Below are 27754 nucleotides of genomic sequence, written 5' to 3' on the forward strand. Positions count from 1 at the left end.
AAGCTGAGTGACTCCTGGATCCTGCAGACTGTTGTTGCTCAGGTCCAGCTCTCTCAGCTGGGAATATTCAGAGCTCAAAACTTCAGCGAGAGCTGAACCGCTTCCATCAGTTATAGCACATGCATTAAACCTAAAGATGAAACCAGAGGAAGGAAGAGCAACAATAAACTGACACATTCAGAACAATAATCGTGTTTTATTCCAAAATTCACCCACATTTTACATTTTTTTTTTAATCTGACCCGACTAAATATTCATAACCTAAATGAACTGACCTCAGAATCTCCAGTTTACAGTGACGGTGTTTCAGTCCAGCAGAAAGCTGAGTGACTCCTGGATCCTGCAGACTGTTGTTGCTCAGGTCCAGCTCTCTCACACTGCAGGACTTTAATTTGAGAACGCTGGCTAAAGCTGAACAGCTCTCCACAGTCAGATTACTTTTATTCAGCCTAGATATGAAATATGATGTAGACAGAGCTTTATACTCAATCTTAATACTTCATTGTGCAGATATTATGGAAAACACAAGTCATTTTATTTTCATATGCACTGAAGTCCATATTCTGGGTTCATCTGGGTCATAAAGGGTCATTAGAGGTTATTTTTAACATCATTCTATTCATTTATTCCTCTTTTAATTTGTCTTGTCTGTTATGTCTCAGTGGTTAAATCAAGTGATTTCATTGAAAAGGTCAAACGTGTTGATCATTTCTACTCTTCTGTTCCTCTCTAGTTTCAGGAGCTTAACACTTTCCAGTGATGGAACAGAACCCAGGTGTTTCTAGAAGGACTATAAGGTTTCTTTGGAGAAACACAGGATATATTATGTTATATCAGCACTTATAGAAAACAAACAAAAATATATTTATAATTAAAAATATATTTGTGCATACTTGGGTCATCCTTAATGGCAGGTCCCACTAGAAAACATTCTGTGAGTAAAACTCAGCTGACAGTGATGCATAAATAAAAATACTTACTGAATTTTCTGAAATTTACAGTGAGAGTCTTCCAGTAGAGCTGAGAGCTTCTTCACCCCTGAGTCTCCTGGTTCCTTCATGCTCAGATCCAGCTCTTTTAGGAGTAAAGGGTTTTCATCTAAAACTGAATTTAGCCAAGTACAGGCCTCTTGTGCAGCAGGACGTTTCAACAAACTGCAAAAAGTAATATGTTTTTGTACTTGGTGTTTCCAGAATAATAGACCCACATTAACCAGAACAGTGTGGCTGCTTTTGCTTATTTCCTGATGACTTCTCTTTAAATTTAAATGATAGTGCCCAATGTCTGTAACACACTGGGAAAAAATTAGGACCAGTCGAATAAACCATAAATTACAGTCAATTATCAACTTTATCCTTTTTTTTTCAAAGAAACTATCAAAGTTTTTTGTACAGCATTCCTTTCTGTTTAATATTTATATAATTGCATTAGTTTATAGAAGAATCACCTCAGTGTTGTTAGTTTACAGTCTGGATCCTGGAGTAAATCAGTGAGCAGCTTCACTCCTGATGCTCCAGGGTCGTTCCCTCTGAGATCCAGCTCTATCAGGTGTGATGATTTCAGAGCTTCAGCCAGAGCAGCGTATCCTTCCTCTGTTATCCTGCAGTCTGAAAGTCTAAAGAGAGAACATTTGATGGCATTTTTATAATAGTCTGATGAACATCTATACAATATAATATGTAATGCCAAGGCCATTTAAGGATTATATGATCTAGATGTATGGGTTTGTTTGTGGAACCTGAAACCAACCTCAGGATCTGCAGGTTACATGACTGATATTTCAGTAGAGCACAAACTCTCTGCACTCCAGAGTTTCCAACTTTATTCTCACTCAGATCCAACTCTTTTATGTGTGCAGGATTGAATAGAAAAGATGAAGTCAAAGCAGAACAGCCTTCTTCTGTAACACCATTCTTCCTTAGCCTAAGGATAGAGGGCAGATTCATTTTAGTTCAAGCATAATAATCAGAACTGCAAACAGCAATTTATAAAATGACATTAGAATACACACGTAAGTTTCTCAGGTCTGCAGTGTGAATCCTCCAGTAGGGCAGAGAGCTGCTTCACTTCTGACACTGAAGAGATCTTTCCACTCAGATCCAGTTCTTTCTGCAATAAAGGGTTTTTATCCAGAACCTCAGTCAGAAAATCACAGGCCTTCACTGCTTCATCACTTTTCAACAACCTGCAGTGAGAGAAAGGCACAAAATTACAAAGACAAAAGTATTACATTATTAGCAATCTTACCCTAGGCTGACACTTGCACGACTTTTGGCCACGATTTTGTCGTGGCAAGTCGTGCCATTTTGGGGCACGAACTGGGAGGCTCCCGCACTGTTCACGACTAGTTCACGCATAGTTCACGACGAGTTCACGAATGCGTGCCCGTCCACATTCACGAACTGGCACGACGAGTTCACGCATAGTTTACGCACTTCCCGCATTGGCACGACGAGTTTGCGCAATTCGGACGGTGTCGTGCCGACTTGGGCACGCCTGTGTCATGCACAACCTCATCCTCATCAGATACCCACACGCAATTTCAGAAGTGGACCGCGAAGATCCGGACACACATGATCTGATCCCTGGTGGATGGAGGACTGACCGACACCTGCAGGGGCTGCTGCCTCTAACCGGCCATCATACCCAGAAGGATGCAAAGGATCAGCGAGACTACCTGTCACATTACTACATGTCTCCTGCTGGTGCTGTCCCTTGGCAAGAAAGAATGGTAGTAGCTTCATGAGCTGCATCCACAGTTGTTCCATTTTTGAAATAAAAGAAACGAAACTCCCCCCCCCCCCCCCCCCCCAAAAAAAAGTCATGAAGGAATAGAAAATAAAAGACATTAAAGAAAAAAGCAAGAAAAAAAATTGCAAATGGCGAGAAGTGTCCGGGAAGCCCTATATATACCCCCGCACCGACGCGAGCGCCACTGTCGCGCAGTAGTCGTGAACTGCTCGTGAACTGCTCGTGAACTCGTCGTGAACTGCTCGTGCCATGTGCAAACTGTTCGTGAAGTGCGTAAACTAGTCGTGAACTGCTTGTGCCATCAATGCATGACCGTGTCAGTGGGAAGGCACGGCCACGCTGCGATGCGCACCAATTCGTGAACATGTCGTGAACTACTCGTGAACTCGACGTGAGCTGTTCGTGAACTATTCGTGGCAGTTCGTGACAGTCGTGGCATGGCGCGCACTTCCACGCACTGGCACGCATCCTCTCGCATCGTCCCGACGAGTTCACGACGAGATCACGAACAGTTTGCGCATAGTTCACGACCCGGTCGCGAAATTTTGTCGTGACCAAAATTTTGAACATTTCAAAATTCTCGTCCCGACATGGCACGCAGTCACGACGGGTTTACGCACACTTCACGCCAGTTTACAACTAGTTTGCACACTGGCATGACTCGAGTCGTGCCAATGCGTGCCACGGAATCGTGCAAGTGTCAGCCTAGCCTTATATTTTATTTTGTGTTCAATTATATTTAATTAGTGTTTTGTTCGAGTATTAAAGTGGATTTTGTAATTAAGTAATTAACCCCAGTATGTATTGTTCACCTCAGTTTCTAAAATATGTTTGTTAGAATAAAAAATTATCAGGGACCTTAATAAAAATAATCATTTTGGTTGTTTCCTTTAAACACTTAAACACTGAACTTTTCCCTTTCAAACATTCCTGTTATTTATAATTTACTCACCTCAGTGTTGTTAGTTTACAGTCTGGATCCTGGAGTAAATCAGTCAGCAGCTTCACTCCTGATGCTCCAGGGTCGTTCCCTCTGAGATCCAGCTCTATAAGGTGGGATGATTTCAGAGCTTCAGCCAGAGCAGTGTATCCTTCCTCTGTTATCCTGCAGTCTGAAAGTCTGTGTAAAATATTGCCAAAGAGGAGAGAATTAACTGAGTGAACATCTCAGGAAACAATATAGAGTTCAGAAGGTCTTTGGCACACTGAGAAACATGGCGTTTCTAATTATAATATTATATTAAAATACTGAAGACATCAAAATGATGAAATAAAATCTGGAACATGTATGGAATTATGTGATGAACAAAAAAAAGTGTTAAAAAAAGAACAAAATATGTTTCATATTTTAGATTCTTCAAAGTAGTTTTCATATGCTTTGCACACTATTGGCATTATCTTAACCAGCTTCATGAGGTAGTCTCGTCTTGTCTTCTTCCGCTTTATCCGGGACCGGGTTGCGGAGGCAGCAGTCTAAGCATAGAAGCCCAAACTTCCCTTTCCCCAGACACCTCGGCCAGCTCCTCGGGAAGAACACCGAGGTGTTCCCAGGCCAGCCGAAAGACATAGTCCCTCCAGCGTGTCCTGGGTCTTCCCCAGGGCCTCCTCCTGGGGGGACATGCCTGGAACACCTCCTCAGGGAGGTGTCCAGGAGGCATCCGAAAAAGATGCCCAAGCCACCTCAGCTGATTCCTCTCAATGTGGAGGAGCAGCGGCTCTACTCCGAGCTCCTCCCGAGTGACTGTGCTTCTCACCCTCTCTAAGGGAGCGCCCAGCCACCCTGCGAAGGAAACTCATTTCGGCCGCTCGTATCCACGATCTTGTTCTTTCGGTCATTACCCAAAGCTCATGACCATAGGTGAAAGTCGGAACGTAGATCGACCGGTAAATTGAGAGCTTCGCCTTTTGGCTCAGCTCCTTCTTCACCACAACGGACCAGTAAAGCGACCACATCACTGCGGAGGCTGCACCGATCCGCCTGTCGATCTCACGCTCCATCCTTCCCTCACTCATGAACAAGATCCCGAGATACTTAAACTCCTCCACTTGAGGCAGGACTTCTCCACCAACCTGGAGAGGGCAAGCCACCCTTTTCCGGTCAAGAACCATGGCCTCGGACTTGGAGGTGCTGATTCTCATCCCAGCCGCTTCACACTCGACTGCAAACCACCCCAGTGCATGCTGAAGGTCCTGGTTTGAAGAAGCCAACAGGACATCATCATCCGCAAAAAGCAGAGATGAAATCCTGTGGGTCCCAAACAGGATTCCTTCCGGCCCCTGGCTGCGCCGAGAAATTCTGTCCATAAAAATTATGAACAGAACCGGTGACAAAGGGCAGCCCTGCCGGAGTCCAACATGCACTGGGAACAGGTCTGACTTACTGCCGGCAATGCGAACCAGACTCTTGCTCCGTTCGTACAGGGACCGGACAGCCCTTAGAAAAGAGCCCCGAACCCCATACTCCCAAAGCACCCCCCACAGAATACCATGGGGGACACGGTCGAATGCCTTCTCCAGATCCACAAAGCACATGTGGACTGGTTGGGCAAACTCCCATGAACCCTCGAGAACCCTATGAAGGGTATAGAGCTGGTCCAGTGTTCCGCGACCAGGACGAAAACCACATTGTTCCTCCTGGATCAGAGGTTCGACTACTGGTCGAATTCTCCTCTCCAGTACCCCTCCTAGAACTGCCACCTTATTGTGGTGGAGGGGTCTGTGTGCTTGAAATGATCCTAGGAGCTATGTTGTCGGGGGCATTATGCCCCTGTCAGGGTTTCCCAAGGCAGACAGGTCCTAGGTGACAGGCCAGACCAAGAGCAGTTCACTAAATCCCTTATGGAGAAACAATCAAGGACTGTGACGTCGTCTGGTATGGCGCAGCCGGGGCCCCACCCTGGAGCCAGGCCCGGGGTTGGGGCTTGTATGCGAGCGCTTGGTGGCCGGGCCTTTGCCCATGGGGCCCGGCCGGGCTCAGCCCGAAGAGGTGACGTGGGCCCGACCTCCTGTGGGTTCACCACCCACAGAGGTAGCAGTAGGGGACTGGTGCAGTGTGGATTGGGTGGCAGTCGAAGGCAGGGGCCTCGACGACCTGATCCCTGGACACAGCAGCTAGCTGTTGGGACATGGAATGTCATGAGGTAGTCACCTGGGAAAAAAAACGTGTATGTGTATATAAAAATCAGGGTTCTAACGAGACCAAAATATCAGTGTAGTGGCACCAGTCATAATGGCCGGGGGTTCGGGGCCGCCTTAGGCCCCTGAAAGCTCACGGGTTCTACATGCTCAGAGATGCATTCAAGTGCATTTCCTGACACTTGCAGGTCTCCCTGAAAGTCACTCTTTTTTGGTAATATTAATGAGATTTTTTTTTGCCAAAAGTTGCTGTGATTGTTTTTGATTGAAGATTTATTATAATTAATCTTCAATTATATTGGTGATATATTTATGGAATAAGAATAAAACAACCAGTTGATGTTCACCAAGTGTCAGCTTTATTTTCAGCTTCAGCTGTTCAATTACAGCCCATGACTCTCCAGATCTAACTCATATCAGACCTTCCCCTCCTGATCCGACAGATTCAATGCACCATGTGAAAAAAAAATTGCCGTGGACCAGCACGTATTACGTACATGACGCGTTACCGCTAACACAGCATAAGGAAGGAGGTAAACTGAACTAGCATGATCAGTGACGATCTCCACATGGAACTACTCGGGCAACTTTGCACTGGGCGCTTACGTGGACGGGGAGTGGAGTACATCTAAATGTAGAACATACGCATGGCGGCGTGGGGATAACAAAAGAAAATTAAGCAAAAAAACACATTTTCAAGATTGACAAGTCTTTAAAGAAATAATGTGGACTGAGAAATGGAGAAGGAAGCTGGGGTCAGCAGAGTCCCGCTGCAAGATGGCAGCCGTGGAGAAAATGAGAACCTGGGCCTAATCCGTGAAGTGGTGAGTGAGATCATGGCTACAGGGATGGAGACGCTTTGAGCTGAGCTGAAAAGTGATCATGATATGTGTAGCGGTTCACTATTGGTGGGTGGAGCACAGAGGACGGCAGGACAGAGATCAGGTTCACAATAGCGTTTATTGCTCAACTTTTCAGTTTCGCACACACTCTCCCAGTCACACGCATACACACACACGCAAGTCATCGGGTGCGGGAGAGACTCCCTTCTGCTCTCGCTCTCCCTCCTCATATAGGGCGCGGTCACTGGGAAGACACACAAACACAGGTTAATTGCTCTCAGGTGTAGTGATTTTTGCCACTTACCTTCCCTGACTCCGCCCTCCTGTCACAGACCGGCGCTTGACCACGCCCCCGCTTGCACATACCCCCACCGCCCGACTCAGGCCGGGCGGCCGTCCGGCCTGCAGCCGACTCCCCCCCCCCCCCCCCCCCTTGACGGGAGAGGAAGTCCGCCACGACCATCTGCGCCCCCGGCCTGTGGACCACCTTGAAATTAAAGGGTTGGAGCGCCAGATACCAACGGGTGATCCACGCGTTGGCATCTTTCATGCGGTGGAGCCACTGGAGGGGCGCATGGTCCGAACAGAGGGTGAAAGGGCGCCCCAGCAGGTAGTACCGGAGGGCGAGAACCGCCCACTTGATGGCCAAACACTCTTTCTCTATGGTGCTGTAGCGCCCCTCACGCACCGACAGCTTCCTGCTGATATACAGGACAGGGCGGTCCTCCCCCTCCACCTCCTGGGACAAAACCGCCCCCAGCCCTCTGTCCGACGCATCGGTCTGTAACATAAAGGGGAGAGAAAAGTCAGGGGAGTGTAGAAGTGGCCCCCCACACAGTGCAGCCTTTACCTCCGAGAAAGCCTGCTGGCACTGTTCCGTCCACTGGACCGGATCTGGTGCCCCCTTTTTAGTGAGATCAGTCAGCGGGCTGGTGACGTCCGAATAATTAGGTATAAACCTACGATAATAGCCAGTCAGCCCCAGGAACTGTCTCACCCCCTTTTTGGTCTTGGGCCTCGGGCAGGCCGCAATTGCTGCCGTCTTATTAATTTGGGGACGCACCTGCCCATTGCCCAAGTGGAAGCCCAGATACCGTACTTCCACCCGCCCAATCGCACACTTCTTTGGGTTGGCTGTGAGCCCCACTCGCCTCAGCGACCTAAGGACGGCCCACAGATGTTCGAGGTGCCGCTGCCAGTCATTACTATAGATGATAATGTCGTCTAAATACGCGGCTGCCTAAGTGGCGTGAGGGCGGAGGACTCTGTCCATCAGCCGCTGAAACGTAGCGGGCGCCCCAAACAGCCCAAACGGAAGGGTGACGAATTGGTGTAAACCAAACGGTGTGGAAAAGGCCGTTTTTTCTCGGGATAGTGGAGTCAAGGGGATCTGCCAATATCCCTTCGTCAAATCCAGCGTCGAATAAAAGCGAGCAGTGCCGAGTCGATCGAGCAACTCATCAATACGAGGCATTGGGTACGCATCGAATTTAGACACCGCGTTGACTTTTCTATAGTCCACACAGAACCGGACCAACCCGTCGGCCTTGGGTACCAAGACCACCGGGCTGCTCCAGTCACTGTGGGACTCCTCGACGATGCCCATTTCGAGCATGGTCTGAAGTTCTTCCCGAACCACCTTTTTTTTGTGTTCGGGTAGCCTGTAAGGGCGGCTACGCACTACCACCCCCGGGGGCGTTTCTATGTGGTGCTCTATGAGGTTAGTGCGACCGGGCAGGGGCGAGAACACATCCGAAAACTCGGTCTGCAACTGGGCGACCTCCGTGAGTTGGGTCAGGGAGAGGTGGTCTCCACAGGGGACCAGAGAGGTACGTGATGCCAATGTCCCCTTTTGAACCTCCGGCCCCAGCTCCGCCTTCTCCGGAACCACCGACACCAACGCCACGGGGACCTCCTCGTTCCAGAGTTTAAGCAGATTGAGGTGGTAAATCTGTAGCGCCCCCCCCCGTCCGTTCGCCTCACCTCATAGTCGACGTCCCCAACTCGCCGTGGGACCTCAAAGGGTCCTTGCCACTTAGCGATCAATTTGGAGCTCGACGTGGGCAACAGTACGAGTACCTTATCTCCCGGTGTGAACTCTCTAAGGCGCGTACCCTTGTTGTACAGGCGGGCTTGCCGTTCCTGGGCCTGCCGCAAATTCTCCTGAGTTAGGTGGGTGAGCGTGTGGAGTTTTGCGCGCAGGTCCATAACGTACTGAATTTCATTCTTACTTTGTGAAGGTCCCTCCTCCCAATTTTCCCGCAGCACGTCCAGGATGCCGCGCGGCTTACGCCCATATAATAATTCGAACGGGGAGAACCCCGTGGAGGCTTGGGGGACCTCTCGCACTGAGAACAGCAAGGGTTCGAGCCACTTATCCCAATTACGTGCGTCCTCACTTACGAATTTCTTAATAATATTTTTGAGGGTGCGGTTGAACCGTTCCACTAAACCATCCGTTTGTGGGTGATACACGCTGCTGCGGATCGGCTTAATCCCCAATAACCCATACAGTTCGCGCAGTGTTCGTGACATAAACGTAGTGCCTTGATCAGTTAGAATCTCTTTCGGGATTCCAACTCGGGAGATAAAGTGGAAGAGTGCCTCTGCAATACTGCGTGCTGAGATATTGCGCAGAGGCACTGCTTCCGGGTATCGCGTTGCATAGTCCACCAGAACTAATATAAAGCGGTACCCTCGTGCTGACCGATCTAATGGCCCGACGAGATCCATCCCAATTCTCTCAAACGGGGTCTCGATTAATGGTAGAGGGCGCAAAGGCACTTTTGGAAGGGCCGCTGGGTTTACTAACTGGCATTCGCGGCATGCCGTACACCACCTATGGGCATCGCCGCGAATCCCCGGCCAATAGAATCGGGCCATTATTCGGGCTAGTGTTTTATCCTGCCCCAAGTGTCCAGCCATGGGATTAAAGTGAGCCGCCTGGAATACCAATTCCCGGCGGCTCTTCGGAATTAAAAGCTGCGTGACTCGCTCCTTAGTTTGAGTGTCCTGCGTCACTCGGTATAATCTATCCTTCATAATCGCGAAGTAGGGGAAGGACGGGGTGGCGTTCGGCGGGAGCGTTTGACCATCGATTACTCTCACTTGGTCAAACGCATGCCGCAGAGTCTCGTCTCGCGACTGCTCTAATGGGAAATCCGCGAGGGATTCCCCAAGAGAGAGAGGAGGAGCCGGAGGCTCCTCACTCTGACGCGGAGATGACGTAGACGGCTCTGTGACAGCTGCTCCCACCAAAGCGACACCGGGACCTCCCCCTGTCAGATGGCAGGACCCACTCTCTACTAGGCACGTCATTAAACCCCGAAATCCCGGCCAATCAGTCCCCAAAATTAAAGAGTGGGTAAGGTGAGGATTAACCGCCGCCTTCACTATAAATTTTTCCCCTCTGAAAATAATGTGGACCGACACCAAAGGGTAGCGGTGAACATCCCCATGCACACACAACACCTTCACCCCTTGTGCTCCCCCCAATGCCTCGTTTTGAACCAGGCTTTGGCGGATTGAGGTCTGATTACAACCAGAATCCACCAACGCCTGATATGTAGCCCCTTGGATACTCACCGGTATGCGATACACTCCGGCCCGATCGAGGGCGGCCTCTGGCGCGTCGGGGATCCGAACCACCGCGCCCACTTCCATTGCTGTGCACTGCTGTTGAAGGTGGCCCGGCTCCCCGCAGCGCCAGCAAACCGGCCCGGGCTTTCCCTCTGCACCGGTGATCTGGGGCTCACTCACCTGAGGTGGGGGAGAGACAGACACAGAAGGGAGAAACGGGAGGGCACCGCAGGTGCGGCAGGCCGGCTGGGGTAGAGCCGGCCCCCGCCTCCGCGGTGGGGGAATGGGGCGAGGACGGGACACAGGAGGAGGGGGAGAGAGAGAGAGAGAAGAGGAGAGAGGAGATGATGCCATCTGCTGTCCTGCCGCCGGGACAGCCGCCAGATGATCCTCTGCCAGCTCGACTGCCTGATCCAGCGACGCCGGGCGGTGGCACTGGACCCACTCCGCGGTTCCTGCTGGTAAGCGGGCGATGAACTGTTCCAGTACCACCTGGTCGACGATTCCCTCGGCGTCGCGATCGTTGGCCCTCAACCACCACCAGCAGGCGTCCCGGAGCTGCTGGCCGAACGCGAACGGCCGGCCGACTTCCTCCAACCGCAGCGCGCGGAAGCACTGGCGCTGTTGATCCGGTGTGCGCCCCACGCGCTGGAGGATGGCCCGGCGGAGGTCAGCGTAGGCCAGCCGGCGGTCGGCGGGGAGCTGTAGCACGGCCAGCTGTGCCTCTCCCGTTAGCAGGGGGAGAAGGCGCGCCGCACGCTGCTCCATCGGGCACCCCGAGGCTTCGGCGACCTGTTCAAATAACGTGAGGAACGCCTCGGGGTCGTCCTGCGGGCCCATCTTGGTGACAGTGAGGGGAGACGGGCCCGCGGTAGGAGCGCTGGTGGACCCCGCTGACGCGAGGAGATGCCGGAACGCCTGTCGAGCTTCTTGTTGGGCCAACACCAGGGCCTCGAACCGCTCTTCTTGCTCCTTTCGGAGGGTGAGTAGCACCTGGTGCTGGCTTTGCTGGGCCGTGGCGAGGGCGTGGACCAGTTCAGCAAACGGGGAGGACTCCATGGGGCTGTGAGGCTGCTGTGCTCCAGATCCTAGGTTTCAGCACCACTGTAGCGGTTCACTATTGGTGGGTGGAGCACAAAGGACGGCAGGACAGAGATCAGGTTCACAATAGCGTTTATTGCTCAACTTTTCAGTTTCGCACACACTCTCCCAGTCACACGTATACACACACACGCAAGTCATTGGGTGCGGGAGAGACTCCCTTCTGCTCTCACTCTCCCTCCTCATATAGGGCGCGGTCACTGGGAAGACACACAAACACAGGTTAATTGCTCTCAGGTGTAGTGATTTTTGCCACTTACCTTCCCTGACTCCGCCCTCCTGTCACAGACCGGCGCTTGACCACGCCCCCGCTGCCACAATATGATAAAGTGAATATGATAAAGTCAGAACTTGGAGATGACCTCAACCCAGACTGAATAATAATAATAATAATAATAATAATAAGGGCGGCACGGTGGTGTAGTGCTTAGCGCTGTCGCCTCACAGCAAGAAGGTCCGGGTTCGAGCCCCGTGGCCGGCGAGGGCCTTTCTGTGTGGAGTTTGCATGTTCTCCCCATGTCCGCGTGGGTTTCCTCCGGGTGCTCCGGTTTCCCCCACAGTCCAAAGACATGCAGGTTAGGTTAACTGGTGACTCTAAATTGACCGTAGGTCTGAATGTGAGTGTGAATGGTTGTCTGTGTCTATGTGTCAGCCCTGTGATGACCTGGCGACTTGTCCAGGGTGTACCCCGCCTTTCACCCGTAGTCAGCTGGGATAGGCTCCAGCTTGCCTGCGACCCTGTAGAAGGATAAAGCGGCTAGACATAATGAGATGAGATGAGATGAGATAATAATAATAATAATAATAATAATAATGTACACACGTGAGTTTCTCAGCTCTGCAGTGTGGATCCTTCAGTAGAGCAGAGAGCTGCTTCACTTCGGAGTCTCCTTTTATTTTCCCCCTCAGGTTCAGATGCGTCTGCAATAAGGGGTTTGTCTCTAAAACTTTAGTCAGATGACCACAGGCTTCTTCTGCTTCAGGACTTTTCAACAGTCTGTGAGGGGAAAAGTTTACTCGAACACTGATCAATATCAACTGCATTATCTTAAATATGCCTCGCTGTAGCATTCGGGACTCATCAAAAACAGAGATTATTTTTAAATCTTTATCTTTGAAAATATCTTTCGCCATATCAGGACACTGCATTATAAAAAAGTTTCAAGTGTTTTCAAATAGAAGAATACATGCTTATACTGTTATAAAACCTGTTTGTTAGAAAAACAAATTATCAGGGACCTTAATAAACAATCATTTTGGCTGTTTCCTTTAAACAAACACTGAACATTTCCCTTTCAAACATTCCTGTTATTTATAATTTGCTCACCTCAGTGTTGTTAGTTTACAGTCTGGATCCTGGAGTAAATCAGTGAGCAGCTTCACTCCTGATGCTCCAGGGTCGTTCCCTCTGAGATCCAGCTCTATCAGGTGGGATGATTTCAGAGCTTCAGCCAGAGCAGCGTATCCTTCCTCTTTAATATTGTTGTCAATTACTCTGGGAAAAAATTAAAAATATCACAATTATTGGATAAAATAAATGAATAAAGATGTGACATTGTATACAAATTGACAATTTAATCTTTTTTCTTGTTAATTTTTTAATCCTAGATCATCACTGAATGGATCATGTACAAATTACTGGGTTATAATTAAAAACTGGTATTGTAATAATCTGCAGTTACACAGTCTGCAGAAGGAAAGAAGGAGCACAATGAACAGATAGCATCTCATTTGTTCAATAAGAACGCAATATTTTCATTCTTTTCTTTAACAGTTACCTTAAAATTACAGCAATTAGACGTTTACATTGGAATATAACTTTTACACACTTAAACACCTTTAAGTTAAAAATAATAAATCTAATAATCTATTTTTTATTAATTTTTTAATCAAAACAAGCTGTTTATTATATTGTGTTCTAGTTTAGTTATTTTTTTCCTGATCTCTTTGCCAGACTTGGACACAGAGAATATGGAGACTCAGAAATTTATTAACAGCATTAAAGTCTGTAGAACATGTACTGCTTTTTTAATGACACATAATTCTGCAGTCATTTAAACTCAGAGATTAAAATACTGAATTGATGCTTCACTGAAGGATTAGACATCATTTCAGATGTTCCTTCACCTCAGTGTTCTGAGTGGAGACTGTGGATTCTTCAGTCCAGCAGAAAGCTGAGTGACTCCTGGATCCTGCAGACTGTTGTTGCTCAGGTCCAGCTCTCTCACACTGCAGGACTTTAATTTGAGAACGCTGGCTAAAGCTGAACAGCTCTCCACAGTCAGATTACTTTTATTCAGCCTAGATATGAAATATGATGTAGACAGAGCTTTATACTCAATATTAATACTTCATTGTGCAGATATTATGGAAAACACAAGACATTTTATTTTCATGTGCACTGAAGTCCATATTCTGGGTTCATCTGGATCATAAGGGGTCATTAGAGGTTATTTTTAACATCATTTTATTTATTCCTCTTTTAATTTGTCTTGTCTGTTATGTCTCAGTGGTTAAATCAAGTGATTTCATTAAAAAGGTCGAACTTGTCGATCATTTCTACTCTTCTGTTCCTTTCTAGTTTCAGGAGCTTAACACTTTCCAGTGATGGAACAGAACCCAGGTGTTTCTAGAAGGACTATGAGGTTTCTTTGGAGAAACACAGGATATATTATGTCAGCACTTATAGAAAAGAAAAAATCTATAATTAAAAATACATTTGTGCATACTTGGGTCATCCTTAATGGCAGGTCCCACTAGAAAACATTCTGTGAGTAAAACTCAGCTGACAGTGATGCATAAATAAAAATACTTACCGAATTTTCTGAAATTTACAGTGAGAGTCTTCCAGTAGAGCTGAGAGCTTCTTCACCCCTGAGTCTCCTGGTTCCTTCATGCTCAGATCCAGCTCTTTTAGGAGTAAAGGGTTTTCATCTAAAACTGAATTTAGCCAAGTACAGGCCTCTTGTGCAGCAGGACGTTTCAACAAACTGCAAAAAGTAAAATGTTTTTGTACTTGGTGTTTCCAGAATTTTGCTTATTTCCTGATGACTTCTCTTTAAATTTAAATGATAGTGCCCAATGTCTGTCACACACTGTGAAAAAATTAGGACCAGTCAAAGAAACCATACATTACAGTCAATCATCAACTTTATCCTTTTTTTTCAAAGAAACTATCAAAGTTCTTTTTACAGCATTACTGTGGCAGCGGGGGCGTGGTCAAGTGTCGGTCTGTGACCGGAGGGCGGAGTCAGGGAAGGTAAGTGGCAGAATCACTGCACCTGATGTTGGTTAATCTGTTTGTGTGTCTTCCCCAGTGACCGTGCCCTATATGAAGAGAGAGAGAGCAGAGGAAGGAAGCTCTCTCCCCAACCAGATGACTGGTGTGTGTGTGTGCGTGCGCGCGCGTGCATGACTAGAGAGTAGAACGTCTGAAAAGACTAAAAATAAAGAGTTTGTGGAACTTAATTAGAATAGAATAGAATGCCTTTATTGTCACTATACACATGTACAATGAGATTAAAGCATCTCCAATAACAATGCAAACAGCGTGGAGAGAGAGAGAGAGAGAGAGAGGAGGGGGGAAAGGGGGGGTAAGGTGCACAGTCTGAGGTGTATGTATTGTGTCACACATTATGGAGTGAGGTATTGCACATATAAAGTATTGCACAGAGACAGTCACATTATAAATTATTGCACGAGAGAGTCACATTATAAGATAAAATATTACACATTATGAAGTATTGCAAGGTAAGGTAAAGTGCACAGACTTGAGGTATATGTGCTGTGTGTAAGGTGACCAGTCCTGAGGTGTATGTGTTGTGTGTAAGGTGCACAATCCTGAGGTGCATGTGTTGCGTTTCACATTATGGAGTGTGGTATTGCACATTATAAAAGTATTGCATAGAGAGTCACCTTATAAAGTACTGCACATTTATAAATTAGTAAAATAGTAAAATAAAATAGACTATAAAGTCAGAGCATAACCGAGTTCAGGGCGGTTATGGCTTTTGGAAAGAAGCTGTTTTTTAATCTATTTGTCTTTGTCCTGATGCACCTGTAGCGCCTCCCTGAGGGCAACAGGTTGAACAGATCAAAGCCAGGGTGGGAGCTGTCCTTGATAATATTCTTAGCTCTGCTAAGGCAACGGGAGGTGTAAATGTCCATCAGGGAGGGGAGAGGGCAGCCAATGATCTTCTGTGCTGCCTTAACTACCCTCTGGAGCCTCTCCCTGTCTACAGCAGTGCAGCTGCCGTACCATACTGTAATACAGTACGTCAGTATGCTCTCGATGGATGAGCGGTAGAAGGTCAGCAGCAGGTTGGAGCTTAAGTTGTACTTCCTGAGGACTCTCAGGAAGTGTAGCCGCTGCTGAGCCTTCTTAATGACTGCTGTAATGTTTGCTGACCAGGAGATGTCGGCGGAGATGAGGACACCGAAAAACCGGAAGGTGTGGACCCTCTCCACATACACGTTGTTGATGTAGAGGGGGGCTAGGTCAGTGCTGTGCTTCCTGAAGTCAACAATGAGCTCTTTGGTTTTCTTGGTGTTCAGAGCGAGGTTATTTTCTGAACACCAGGCTGCCAACTTCAGGACCTCCTCTCTGTAGGCTGCCTCGTCTACCTTTGAGATGAGTCCGACCACTGTGGTGTCGTCAGCAAACTTGACGATAAGGTTGTTGTTGTTGTGGGTCGGACTACAGTCGTGGGTGTAGAGGCAGTACAGGAGGGGGCTCAGCACACAGCCCTGTGGAGAGCCGGTGCTCAACGTGCGGGTGGAGGAGAAGTGGGGGCCAAGTCTCACAGTCTGGGGCCGGTTAGTAAGAAAGTCCTTTAAACAGACACATGTGAGAGGGGGGAGGCTGAGAGTGTCCAGTTCTCTAATAAGGATGTCCGGGATTATTGTATTAAAAGCTGAACTGCAATCCACAAAGAGTATGCGGACGTAACTCTGCTGCTGCTCCAGGTGATTTAGCGCAGAGTAGAGAGCTACGGCAATGGCGTCCTCTGTGGATCTGTTTGTGCGATATGCGAACTGGTAGGGGTTGAAGTCTGGGGGGAGGTGGTCCTTGATGTGCTGAAGAACTAGTTTCTCGAAGCACTTCATAGTTACCGGGGTGAGGGCCACAGGACGGTAATCATTCAGGCTGGTGACGGGAGACTTCTTCGGCACTGGGATAATTCTGGCCTGCCGTCTTTCTGTGCTCCACCCATGCGAACTGTTACAATTACTTTATGTTTACCCCTGCTAGAACTGCCACCTTATTGTGGTGGAGAGGTTTGTGTGCTTGAATGATCCTAGGAGCTATGTTGTCGGGGGCATTACGCCCCTATTAGGGTCTCCCAAGGCAGACAGGTCCTTGGTGACAGGCCAGACCAAGAGCAGTTCACCAAAACCCTTATGGATAAAATAAAATCAAGGACCGTGATGTCGCCCGGTTTGGCGCAGCCGGGGCCCCACCCTGGAGCCAGGCCCGGGGTTGGGGCTCGTATGCGAACACTTGCTGGCCGGGCCTTTGCCCACGGGGCCCGGTCAGGCTCAGCCCGAAGCGGTGACATGGGCTGAGCCTCCTATGGGTTCACCACCCACAGAGGTAGCCATAGGGGGCTGGTGCAGTGTGGATTAGGTGGCAGTCGAAGGCAGGGGCCTCGATGACTTGATCCCCGAACACAGTGGCTAGCTGTTGGGACATGGAATGTCACTTCGCTGGGGGGTGCGGGTGGGGAGCTGTTGACCTCGACTGGGGACATTGTTGGGCGGTGAAAGGAATACTTCGAGGATCTCCTCAATCCCACTATCACGTCTTCCATTGAGGAAGCAGAGGTTGATGACTCAGAGGTGGACTCGTCCATTACCCAAGCCGAAGTCACTGAGGTGGTTTTCGAGCTCCTCAGTGGCAAGGCACCGGGGGTGGATGAGATCCGCCCGAGTATCTCAAGTCTCTGGATGTTGTGGGGCTGTCTTGGCTGACACGCCTCTGCAGCATCACGTGGCAGTCGGGGACAGTGCCTCTGGAGTGGCAGACTGGGGTGATGGTCCCTCTTTTTAAGAAAGGGGAGCGGAGAGTGTGCTCCAATTATAGGGGAATCACACGTCTCAGCCTTCCCGGGAAGGTTTACTCCAGGGTACTGGAGAGGAGAATTCGGCCAATAGTCGAACCTCGGATCCAGAAGGAACAATGGGGTTTTCATCCTGGTTGTGGAACACTGGACCAGCTCTATACCCTTCATAGGGTGCTCGAGGGTTCATGGGAGTTTGGCCAACCAGTCTACATGTGCTTTGTGGATCTGGAGAAGGCATTCGACTGTGTCCCTCGTGGTATTCTGTTGGGGGGTGCTTCGGGAGTATGGGGTTCGGGGCTCTTTGCTAAGGGCTGTCCGGTCCCTGTACGAATGGAGCAGGAGTCTGGTTCACATTTCCGGCAGTAAGTCAGACCTTTTCCCAGTGCATGTTGGACTCCGGCAGGGCTGTCCTTTGTCACCGGTTCTGTTCATAATTTTTATGGACAGAGTTTCTAGGCTTAGCCAGGGGCTGGAAGGAATCCTGTTTGGGAACTACAGGATTTCATCTCTGCTTTTTGCGAATGATGTTGTCCTGTTGGCTTCTTCAAACCAGGACCATCAGCATGCACTGGGGCGGTTTGCAGTCGAGTGTGAAGCGGCTGGGAGGAGAATCAGCACCTCCAAGTCCGAGGTCATGGTTCTTGACCAGAAAAGGGTGGCTTGCCCTCTCCAGGTTGGTGGAGAAGTCCTGCCTCAAGTGGAGGAGTTTAAGTATCTCGGGATCTTGTTCACGAGTGAGGGAAGGATAAAGCGTGAGATCGACAGGCGGATCGGTGCAGCTTCCACAGTAATGCGGTCACTTTACCGGTCCATTGTGGTGAAGAAGGAGCTGAGCCAAAAGGCAAAGCTCTCGATTTACCAGTCGATCTACGTTCCGACTCTCACCTATGGTCATGAGCTTTGGGTAATGACCGAAAGAACAAGATCGCGGATACAAGCGGCCGAAATGAGTTTACTTCGCAGGGTGGCTGGGCGCTCCCTTAGAGATAGGGGGAGAAGCACTGTCACTTGGGAGGAGCTAAGAGTAGAGCCGTTGCTCCTCCACATTGAGAGGAATCAGCTGAGGTGGCTCAGGCATCTTTTTCGGATGCCTCCTGGATGCCTCCCTGGGGAGATGTTCCAGGCATGTCCCCCCAGGAGGAGGCCCCGGAGAAAACCCAGGACACGCTGGAGGGACTATGTCTCTCAGCTGGCCTGGGAACTCCTCGGTGTTCTTCCCGAGGAGCTGGCCGAGGTGTCTGGGGAAAGGGAAGTTTGGGCTTCCATGCTCAGACTGCTGCCTCCGCGACCTGGCCCCGGATAAAGCGGATGAAGATGAGCGAGCGACTTTATGTTTAATATTTATATAATTGTGTAAGTTTATAGAAGAATCACCTCAGTGTTGTTAGTTTACAGTCTGGATCCTGGAGTAAATCAGTGAGCAGCTTCACTCCTGATGCTCCAGGGTCGTTCCCTCTGAGATCCAGCTCTATCAGGTGGGATGATTTCAGAGCTTCAGCCAGAGCAGCGTATCCTTCCTCTGTTATACTGCAGTCTGAAAGTCTAAAGAGAGAACATTTGATGGCATTTTTATAATAGTCTGATGAACATCTAAACAATATAATATGTAATGCCAAGGCCATTTAAGGATTATATGATCTAGATGTATGTGTTTGTTTGTGGAACCTGAAACCAACCTCAGGATCTGCAGGTTACATGGCTGATATTTCAGTAGAGCACAAACTCTCTGCACTCCAGAGTTTCCAACTTTATTCTCACTCAGATCCAACTCTTTTATGTGTGCAGGATTGAATAGAAAAGATGAAGTTAAAGCAGAACAGCCTTCTTCTGTAACACCACTCTTCCTTAGCCTAAGGATAGAGGGCAGATTCATTTTAGTTCAAGCATAATAATCAGAACTGCAAACAGCAATTTATAAAATAACATTAGAATACACACGTAAGTTTCTCAGGTCTACAGTGTGAATCCTCCAGTAGGGCAGAGAGCTGCTTCACTTCTGACACTGAAGAGATCTTTCCACTCAGATCCAGTTCTTTCTGCAATAAAGGGTTTTTATCCAGAACCTCAGTCAGAAAATCACAGGCCTTCACTGCTTCATCACTTTTCAACAACCTGCAGTGAGAGAAAGGCACAAAATTACAAAGACAAAAATATTACATTATTAGCAATCTCATATTTTATTTTGTGTTCAATTATATTTAATTAATATTTTGTTCAAGTATTAAAGTGGATTTTGTAATGAAGTAATTAACCCCAGTACATATTGTTCACCTCAGTTTCTCCAGTTTACAGTCTGGATCCTGGAGTAAATCAGTGAGCAGCTTCACTCCTGATGCTCCAGGGTCGTTCCCTCTGAGATCCAGCTCTATCAGGTGGGATGATTTCAGACCTTCAGCCAGAGCAGCGTATCCTTCCTCTGTTATCCTGCAGTCTGAAAGTCTGTGTAAAATATTATCAGAGAGGAGACAGAATAAAATGGATGAACATCAAAGGAAGCAACATAGAGTTAAGAAGCTCTTTGGCACACTGAGAAACATGGCATTTCTAATTATATTATATTAAAAAAACTGAAGACATCAAACCTCAACTGGTTGTTTTATTCTTATTCCATAAATAGGTCACCAATATACAGTAGATGAAAATTATAATAAGTCTTCAATCAGGGCGGCACGGCGGTGTAGTGGTTAGCGCTGTCGCCTCACAGCAAGAAGGTCCGGGTTCGAGCCCCGTGGCCGGCGAGGGCCTTTCTGTGCGGAGTTTGCATGTTTTCCCCGTGTCCGCATGGGATTACAGTCCAAAACATGCAGGTTAGGTTAACTGGTGACTCTAAATTGACCATAGGTGTGAATGTGAGTGTGAATGGTTCTCTGTGTCTATGTGTCAGCCCTGTGATGACCTGGCGACTTGTCCAGGGTGTACCCCGCCTTTCGCCCGTAGTCAGCTGGGATAGGCTCCAGCTTGCCTGCGACCCTGTTGGACAGGATAAAGTGGCTAGAGATAATGAGATGGGAAGTCTTCAATCATAAAAAAAATCCAGCTCATCAGGCTGGAAAAGGTTACAAAACCATCCCTAAAGAGTTTGGATTCCACCAATCCACAGTCAGACAGATTGTGTACAAATGGAGGAAATTCAAGACCATCGTTACCCTCCCCAGGAGTAGTCGACCAGCAAAGATCAGTCCAAGAGCAAGGCGTGTAATAGTAGGCGAGGTCACAAAGGACCCTGGGGTAACTTCTAAGCAACTGAACGCCTCTCTCACATTTGGCTAATGTTCATGAGTCCACCATCAGGAGCACACTGAACAACAATGATGTGCATGGCAGGTTTGCAAGGAGAAAGCCACTGCTCTCCAAAAAGAACATTGCTGCTCATCTGCAGTTTGTTAAAGATCAAGTGGACAAGCCAGAAGGCTATTGGAAAAATGTTTTGTGGATGGATGAGACCAAAATAGAACTTTTTGGTTTAAATAAGAAGTGCTAGGTTTGGAGAAAGGAAAACACTGCATTCCAGCATAAGAACCGTATCCCATCTGTGAAACATGGTGGTAGTAGTATCATGGTTTGGGCCTGTTTTGCTGTTTTGGGCCAGGACGGCTTGCCATCGTTGATGGAACAATGAATTCTGAATTATACCAGCGAATTCTAAAGGAAAATGTCAGGACATCTGTCCATGAACTGAATCTCAAGAGAAGGTGGGTCATGCCGCAAGACAACGACCCTAAGCACACAAGTCGTTCTACCAAAGAATGGTTAAAGAAGAATGAAGTTAATGTTTTGGAATGGCCAAGTCAAAGTACTGACCTTAATCCAATGGAAATGTTGTGGAAGGACCTGAAGCGAGCAGTTCATGTGAGGAAACCCACCAACATCCCAGAGTTGAAGCTGTTATGTATGGAGGAATGGGCTAAAATTCCTCCAAGCCAGTGTGCAGGACTGATCAACAGTTACCGCAAACATTTAGTTGCAGTTATTGCTGCACAAGGGGGTCACACCAGATACTGAAAGCAAAGGTTCACATACTTTTGGCACTCACAGATATGTAATATTGGATCATTTTCCTCAATAAATTAATGACCAATGATAATATTTTTGTCTCATTTGTTTAACTGGGTTTTCTTTATCTACTTTTAGGACTTGTGTGAAAATCTCATGTTGTTTTAGGTCATATTTATGCAGCAATATAGAAAATTCAAAAGGGTTCATAAACTTTCAAGCACCACTGTATGAGCCAGCAAGCCATGTACAAGGTCATCCTGGAAGAAAACTTGCTTCCTTCTGCTCTGACCATGTTCCCTTACACTGAGGATTGGGTTTTCAGCAGGACAATACTCCATGCCACACAGCCAGGTCAATCAAGGTGTGGATGGAGAACCACAAGATCAAGACCCTGTTATGGCCAGTCCAATCTCCACACCTGAACCCCACTGAAAACCAAATATTAGTGTGTGCAACTTTTTTTTTTGGCAGGGCAGTATGTATTAGGATCCAAATTGGGTTATAAGTAGGCATATCAGCAGTGGCGGCTGGTAGTCTTTCAAACAGGGGAGGCTGGTCGGTTACGACATTTCCAGATTTTAAAAGAAAAAACATCAATTTTGCCCATACTCTTGCCTCTGATCTGGCTGATTGTTGGCAGCGTCACAAACTGTGAAATAACAGGTTCTTTTGGCCCATTAGCCTACTGTCCAATATACATGATGGTGGTGTTGGGGGGGGGGGGGGTATATTTTAACATTTTATATTTTAAAATTGTGGCATGTTGTTTAAAAATTGATCATTATTGAAAGCAGCTCTTTGTCAGGAACCTCAGCAGTAAAGCTGGGTGCCACACATTTCATTCAATGACACTTTTCCTATATTTTACTTATTTTGACTGAGAAATGTTTTATTGACAATTTTGATAACCCTTCACTTTTAATCCAGGTCTGTAGTGTGAAATGTTCTCGGCTGTGTTTTTGTTTAAAAATGTTTTCCAAACTGTAGCTGTGTTTAATTCATATCCAGAAAAATATATATTCCAATATAATATACTCAGCATAAACATTTTAAATAGATTCTATATTTTTGGTCCATCCATGACATATTACTAAAGTAGCCTATTTACTGTTGTTGATGTGGGTCACTTGCTGTTAGCCAATTCACTTTCTCATACCAGGAGAGCTGAAAGGAACGAGTATTATTCCCTACCTTTTTCACCAAGTCAATTTGAGGCGTTGGTCTACCCTGCTCTTTAATTTTAATTTTTTCCTCGAAAGGAAGACTGGCAAATGGCTTCGCCAAAATTAAATCAGCAATGCTTGGCATCCGTGCGCAGCTTTCTTGCTAGCTGACTAGCCCCCTCAAGTTCAAGTTCAGTCACTCAAATAAACGAAATTTCTGGAACTAAGATAGCAAACTTGACAACACTATATTTACACTTTATTTACAATGAAAATATATACAAACTAAAAAAGCTGGTAGAAACCGTATGTACTGAATTAAATCGAAATGTAAGCTGATCTCTTACAATACACCACAGCACTTCTGATTCCGCATGCGACTGAACTGAAATTCATCGCTGCCTGTCTATAGTTGAAACGAGCTGTCAATCAAAGAAAATATCCGGCCGCTTTAACCAATCACCAGTCTCCTCGCAGAAACTGCCATGTCCCTCCCATGTGAGGCTGGGAGTCCGTGGGCGGGCGTTTTCGCAGTATTTGTCCAATAATCGTCTTGCATTTTGAGATTGAAAAGCGTATAGCTCCCAAATGCCATTGAAGTCCACTGAGGCTGCGCTGCATCGCGCTGTCACGAGGGGGAGAAACTCACGCGCACATTAAAGTTATAAGGGCATTTTTAGAGGAGGCTGAGCCTCCCTCGTTGTCTTAGAGCAATCGCCCGTGCATATCAGCTAAAAATTCAAATTCATTCCAAGTTGCTTGAAACTGCTCTCACTGAATTCAGAAGTGAATGCAGAACAACATACTTGTTACATAATTAAAATATGTTTAAATCTGTTCTCGAGATATTACAAATCAAAGATTTAAAAAACGGCTTAATTTTTAGAAAACTGCCGTAATATTCTGCATGAGGATCACTTGGTCCGAAATGGGCCTCATTAACCAATGAGATCAAATGTTTTTTCTTAATAACTTTCTTTTATTTTTAAGTTATTTACATGGAAAGTGGCAGCACGTAGATGGTTGTAGACTGAACACAAAGTTTGAAAAATTAGTATAAACCAATCATGCAAATTAGTATTTAATTAGTATTAATTATGTTAATTAGGCTAAAAAGTTAAATCAGTACACTCAGCGAAAAAGGAATAAAAGATTATTTCTAATCCCCTCTTTGTGCCCTGTGGGGCTTTCTGTTTCTCATAAGCAGGGCCTACTGGTGTTTATTTTAAAGAATATAAATGATAATATTCACAGCTTTCAAGGCGAACCTTGAAAAAAAACTGTCTGATCCACATCCAATAAACAATTCACATGAACTGAACTGAACACTCCACACTCATGTTTCTGACTTCCAGTTTTTAAAATCTCATTCCGACGACTAAGATCTCAATATTTTTCATCAAAACAACTACAGTCAGGTGGCACGGTGGTGTAGTGGTTAGCGCTGTCGCCTCACAGCAAGAAGGTCCGGGTTCGAGCCCCGTGGCCGGCGAGGGCCTTTCTGTGTGGAGTTTGCATGTTCTCCCCGTGTCCGCGTGGGTTTCCTCCGGGTGTTCCGGTTTCCCCCACAGTCCTAAGGCATGCAGGTTAGGTTAACTGGTGACTCTAAATTGACCATAGGTGTGAGTGTGAATGGTTCTCTGTGTCTATGTGTCAGCCCTGTGATGACCTGGTGACTTGTCCAGGGTGTACCCCGCCTTTCGCCCGTAGTCAGCTGGGATAGGCTCCAGCTTGCCTGCGACCCTGTAGAACAGGATAAAGCGGCTACAGATAATGAGATGAGATGAGACAACTACAGTCATATTCTATAATAGTTACTTATTTACAGGAACCAGTTTGATTTGAAAAAATAAGTGGGTAAAGCTGTGAAAACTCACTTCAAAGTCTCCCATGAATCAGAATATCAAAACTAGCAGAGGGAAAATTTTGCTGAATCCTTCATCAGAAACAGTGAGAGAACATCCCTATAAAAGTGATCTGATTGATATTGACGAGTAATCCAGCAGGAAACCGATCAGGGGAAAGAGAGAGAGAGAGAGCCTGACCGCTTTCCCGTGACTCAGAAAGAAAAGCACCGGCAGTTTCCTGACGTCCTGTGAGCAGAGTTTTTACTCTGTTGTACCGACTTCAACCTGCCGTTACTCCCAAAGTACTGAACAGATCTTAACCAGATCCATTTCTTTGGAAAGTCGAGATTATACGATTTTTAATGAGAATATTCATGATAGAAAATATTCAAGAGTTAAGCAATGACAGGTTTGGAAACTTGGATGAGCGTCTGCATGGACAATTTTCACACCACAGTGAGCGAGCATCTGATCTGCCGACTATACGATCAACAACTGATCGCTCTTAAGCTACGAAAGCAGGAACAAAAACAATGTGTAACATCCACATAATAATCATTATTAGGCTTTATTAAATTATTTTCATGACATTGATTTTATATTATTTTTATTAGTACTACCAGTAATACTATTGCACTGCTTATATAGTGAGATATTACTGTACCTTAATATGTCCAGAATACAGCTTTGGTTCTTCAGTCCTTCAGATAATTGCTGGACACCTGAATTCTGTAGGCGGCTCTTACTCAAGTCCAACTCAGTTAGAAAACAGGGGTGTGAACTGAGAACTTCAGCCAGAGCTTTACAGCTTTCCATCATCAGATTACATTCAGTCAGTCTAAAAAGAAAAAGGTCCACCACTTTTACAATGAGTTCAACCACACAGTGCATGGAAAATAATCAACGTTCAGGGAATTAAAGTTCAATGTTTTATTTTTGATAAAATTTATGTTTTATTTTAATTATGTTTCTATAATAATAATAATAATAATAATAATAATAATAATAATGTACACACGTGAGTTTCTCAGCTCTGCAGTGTGGATCCTTCAGTAGAGCAGAGAGCTGCTTCACTTCGGAGTCTCCTCTTATTTTCCCCCTCAGGTTCAGATGCGTCTGCAATAAGGGGTTTGTCTCTAAAACTTTAGTCAGACGACCACAGGCTTTTTCTGCTTCAGGACTTTTCAACAGTCTGTGAGGGGAAAAGTTTACTCGAACACTTATCAATATCACTGCATTATCTTAAATATGCCTCGCTGTAGCATTCGGGACTCATCAAAAACAGAGATTATTTTTAAATCTTTATCTTTGAAAATATATTTGGCCATAACAAATTTTCAGGGACCTTCATAAAAATAATCATTTTTAGTTGTTTCCTTTAAACACTTAAACACTGAACATTTCCCTTTCAAACATTCCTGTTATTTATAATTTGCTCACCTCAGTGTTGTTAGTTTACAGTGTGGATCCTGGAGTAAATCAGTGAGCAGCTTCACTCCTGATGCTCCAGGGTCGTTCCCTCTGAGATCCAGCTCTCTCAGGTGTGATGATGGGTTTAGTCTCAGAGCTTCAGCCAGAGCAGCGTATCCTTCCTCTGTTATACTGCAGTCTGAAAGTCTAAAGAGAGAACATTTGATGGCATTTTTATAATAGTCTGATGAATATCTATACAATATAATACTATATGTAATGCCAAGGCCATTTAAGGATTATATGATCTAGATGTGTGTTTGTTTGTGGAACCTGAAACCAACCTCAGGATCTGCAGGTTACATGGCTGATGTTTCAGTAGAGCACAAACTCTCTGCACTCCAGAGTTTCCAACTTTATTCTCACTCAGATCCAACTCTTTTATGTGTGCAGGATTGAATAGAAAAGATGAAGTCAAAGCAGAACAGCCTTCTTCTGTAACACCACTCTTCCTTAGCCTAAGGATAGAGGGCAGATTCATTTTAGTTCAAGCATAATAATCAGAACTGCAAACAGCAATTTATAAAATATCATTAGAATACACACGTAAGTTTCTCAGGTCTACAGTGTGAATCCTCCAGTAGGGCAGAGAGCTGCTTCACTTCTGACACTGAAGAGATCTTTCCACTCAGATCCAGTTCTTTCTGCAATAAAGGGTTTTTATCCAGAACCTCAGTCAGAAAATCACAGGCCTTCACTGCTTCATCACTTTTCAACAACCTGCAGTGAGAGAAAGGCACAAAATTACAAAGACAAAAATATTACATTATTAGCAATCTCATATTTTATTTTGTGTTCAATTATATTTAATTAATGTTTTGTTCAAGTATTAAAGTGGATTTTGTAATGAAGTAATTAACCCCAGTACATATTGTTCACCTCAGTTTCTCCAGTTTACAGTCTGGATCCTGGAGTAAATCAGTGAGCAGCTTCACTCCTGATGCTCCAGGGTCGTTCCCTCTGAGATCCAGCTCTATCAGGTGGGATGATTTCAGAGCTTCAGCCAGAGCAGCGTATCCTTCCTCTGTTATCCTGCAGTCTGAAAGTCTGTGTAAAATATTGTCAGAGAGGAGACAGAATAAAATGGATGAACATCAAAGGAAGCAATATAGAGTTAAGAAGCTCTTTGGCACACTGAGAAACATGGCGTTTCTATTTATATTATATTAAAAGAACTGAAGACATCAAAACTCAACTGGTTGTTTTAGTCTTAATCCATAAATAGGTCACCAATATACAGTAGATGAATATTAATTATAATAAGTCTTCAATCATAAACAAATCACAACAACTTTGGGGAAAAAAAAAAAACCCTCTCATTAATATTACCAAAAAAGAGTGACTTTCAGGGAGGCCTGCAATTGCCAGGAAATGCACTAGAATGCATCTCTGAGCATGTAGAACCCATGAGGAACTTTCCCCTGGCTGTTATAACTGGTGCCACTATGCTGATATTTTGGTCTACTTCGAACCTTGCATCAATAAGAAGCAAAGAAAAGCCAGGCTGAAGTTTGCTAAAGACCATTAGGATTAGACCGTAGAGGACTGGAGTCAGCCCTTCTCTGATGAGTCCAGTTTTCAGCTTTTCCCATCACCTGGTCATCGAACAGTTAGATGGGGACCTGGAGAGGCCTACAAGCCACAGTGTCTCACACCCATTGTGAAATTTGGTGGAGGATCGGTGATGATCTGGAGGTGCTTCAGCAAGGCTTGAATGGGGCAGATTTTTGTTTGTGAAGGACATACAGTGGTGCTTGAAAGTTTGTGAGCCCTTTAGAATTTTCTATATTTCTGCATAAATATGACCT

The 27754-nt window shown here is 46.1% G+C and overlaps 1 protein-coding gene across 1 annotated transcript in view; it reads right to left on the reverse strand.

The window, feature by feature from the left end:
- LOC132888449 (NACHT, LRR and PYD domains-containing protein 3-like) overlaps positions 1 to 27754 on the reverse strand; it is a 122944-nt gene that overhangs the window by 13548 nt on the left and 81642 nt on the right. The window contains exons 10-18 of the mRNA XM_060924498.1: positions 26826 to 26993; positions 26231 to 26404; positions 25917 to 26093; positions 19218 to 19320; positions 16353 to 16356; positions 14225 to 14291; positions 3704 to 3871; positions 1797 to 1923; positions 276 to 322 (exon numbers count right to left, since the gene is read on the reverse strand). Coding sequence (XP_060780481.1) covers positions 276 to 322; positions 1797 to 1923; positions 3704 to 3871; positions 14225 to 14291; positions 16353 to 16356; positions 19218 to 19320; positions 25917 to 26093; positions 26231 to 26404; positions 26826 to 26993 — 1035 coding nt within the window. The remainder of the gene's footprint in view (positions 1 to 275; positions 323 to 1796; positions 1924 to 3703; positions 3872 to 14224; positions 14292 to 16352; positions 16357 to 19217; positions 19321 to 25916; positions 26094 to 26230; positions 26405 to 26825; positions 26994 to 27754) is intronic.

This window comes from Neoarius graeffei, chromosome 6, assembly GCF_027579695.1.
Source record: "Neoarius graeffei isolate fNeoGra1 chromosome 6, fNeoGra1.pri, whole genome shotgun sequence".
Lineage (NCBI taxonomy): Eukaryota > Metazoa > Chordata > Actinopteri > Siluriformes > Ariidae > Neoarius > Neoarius graeffei.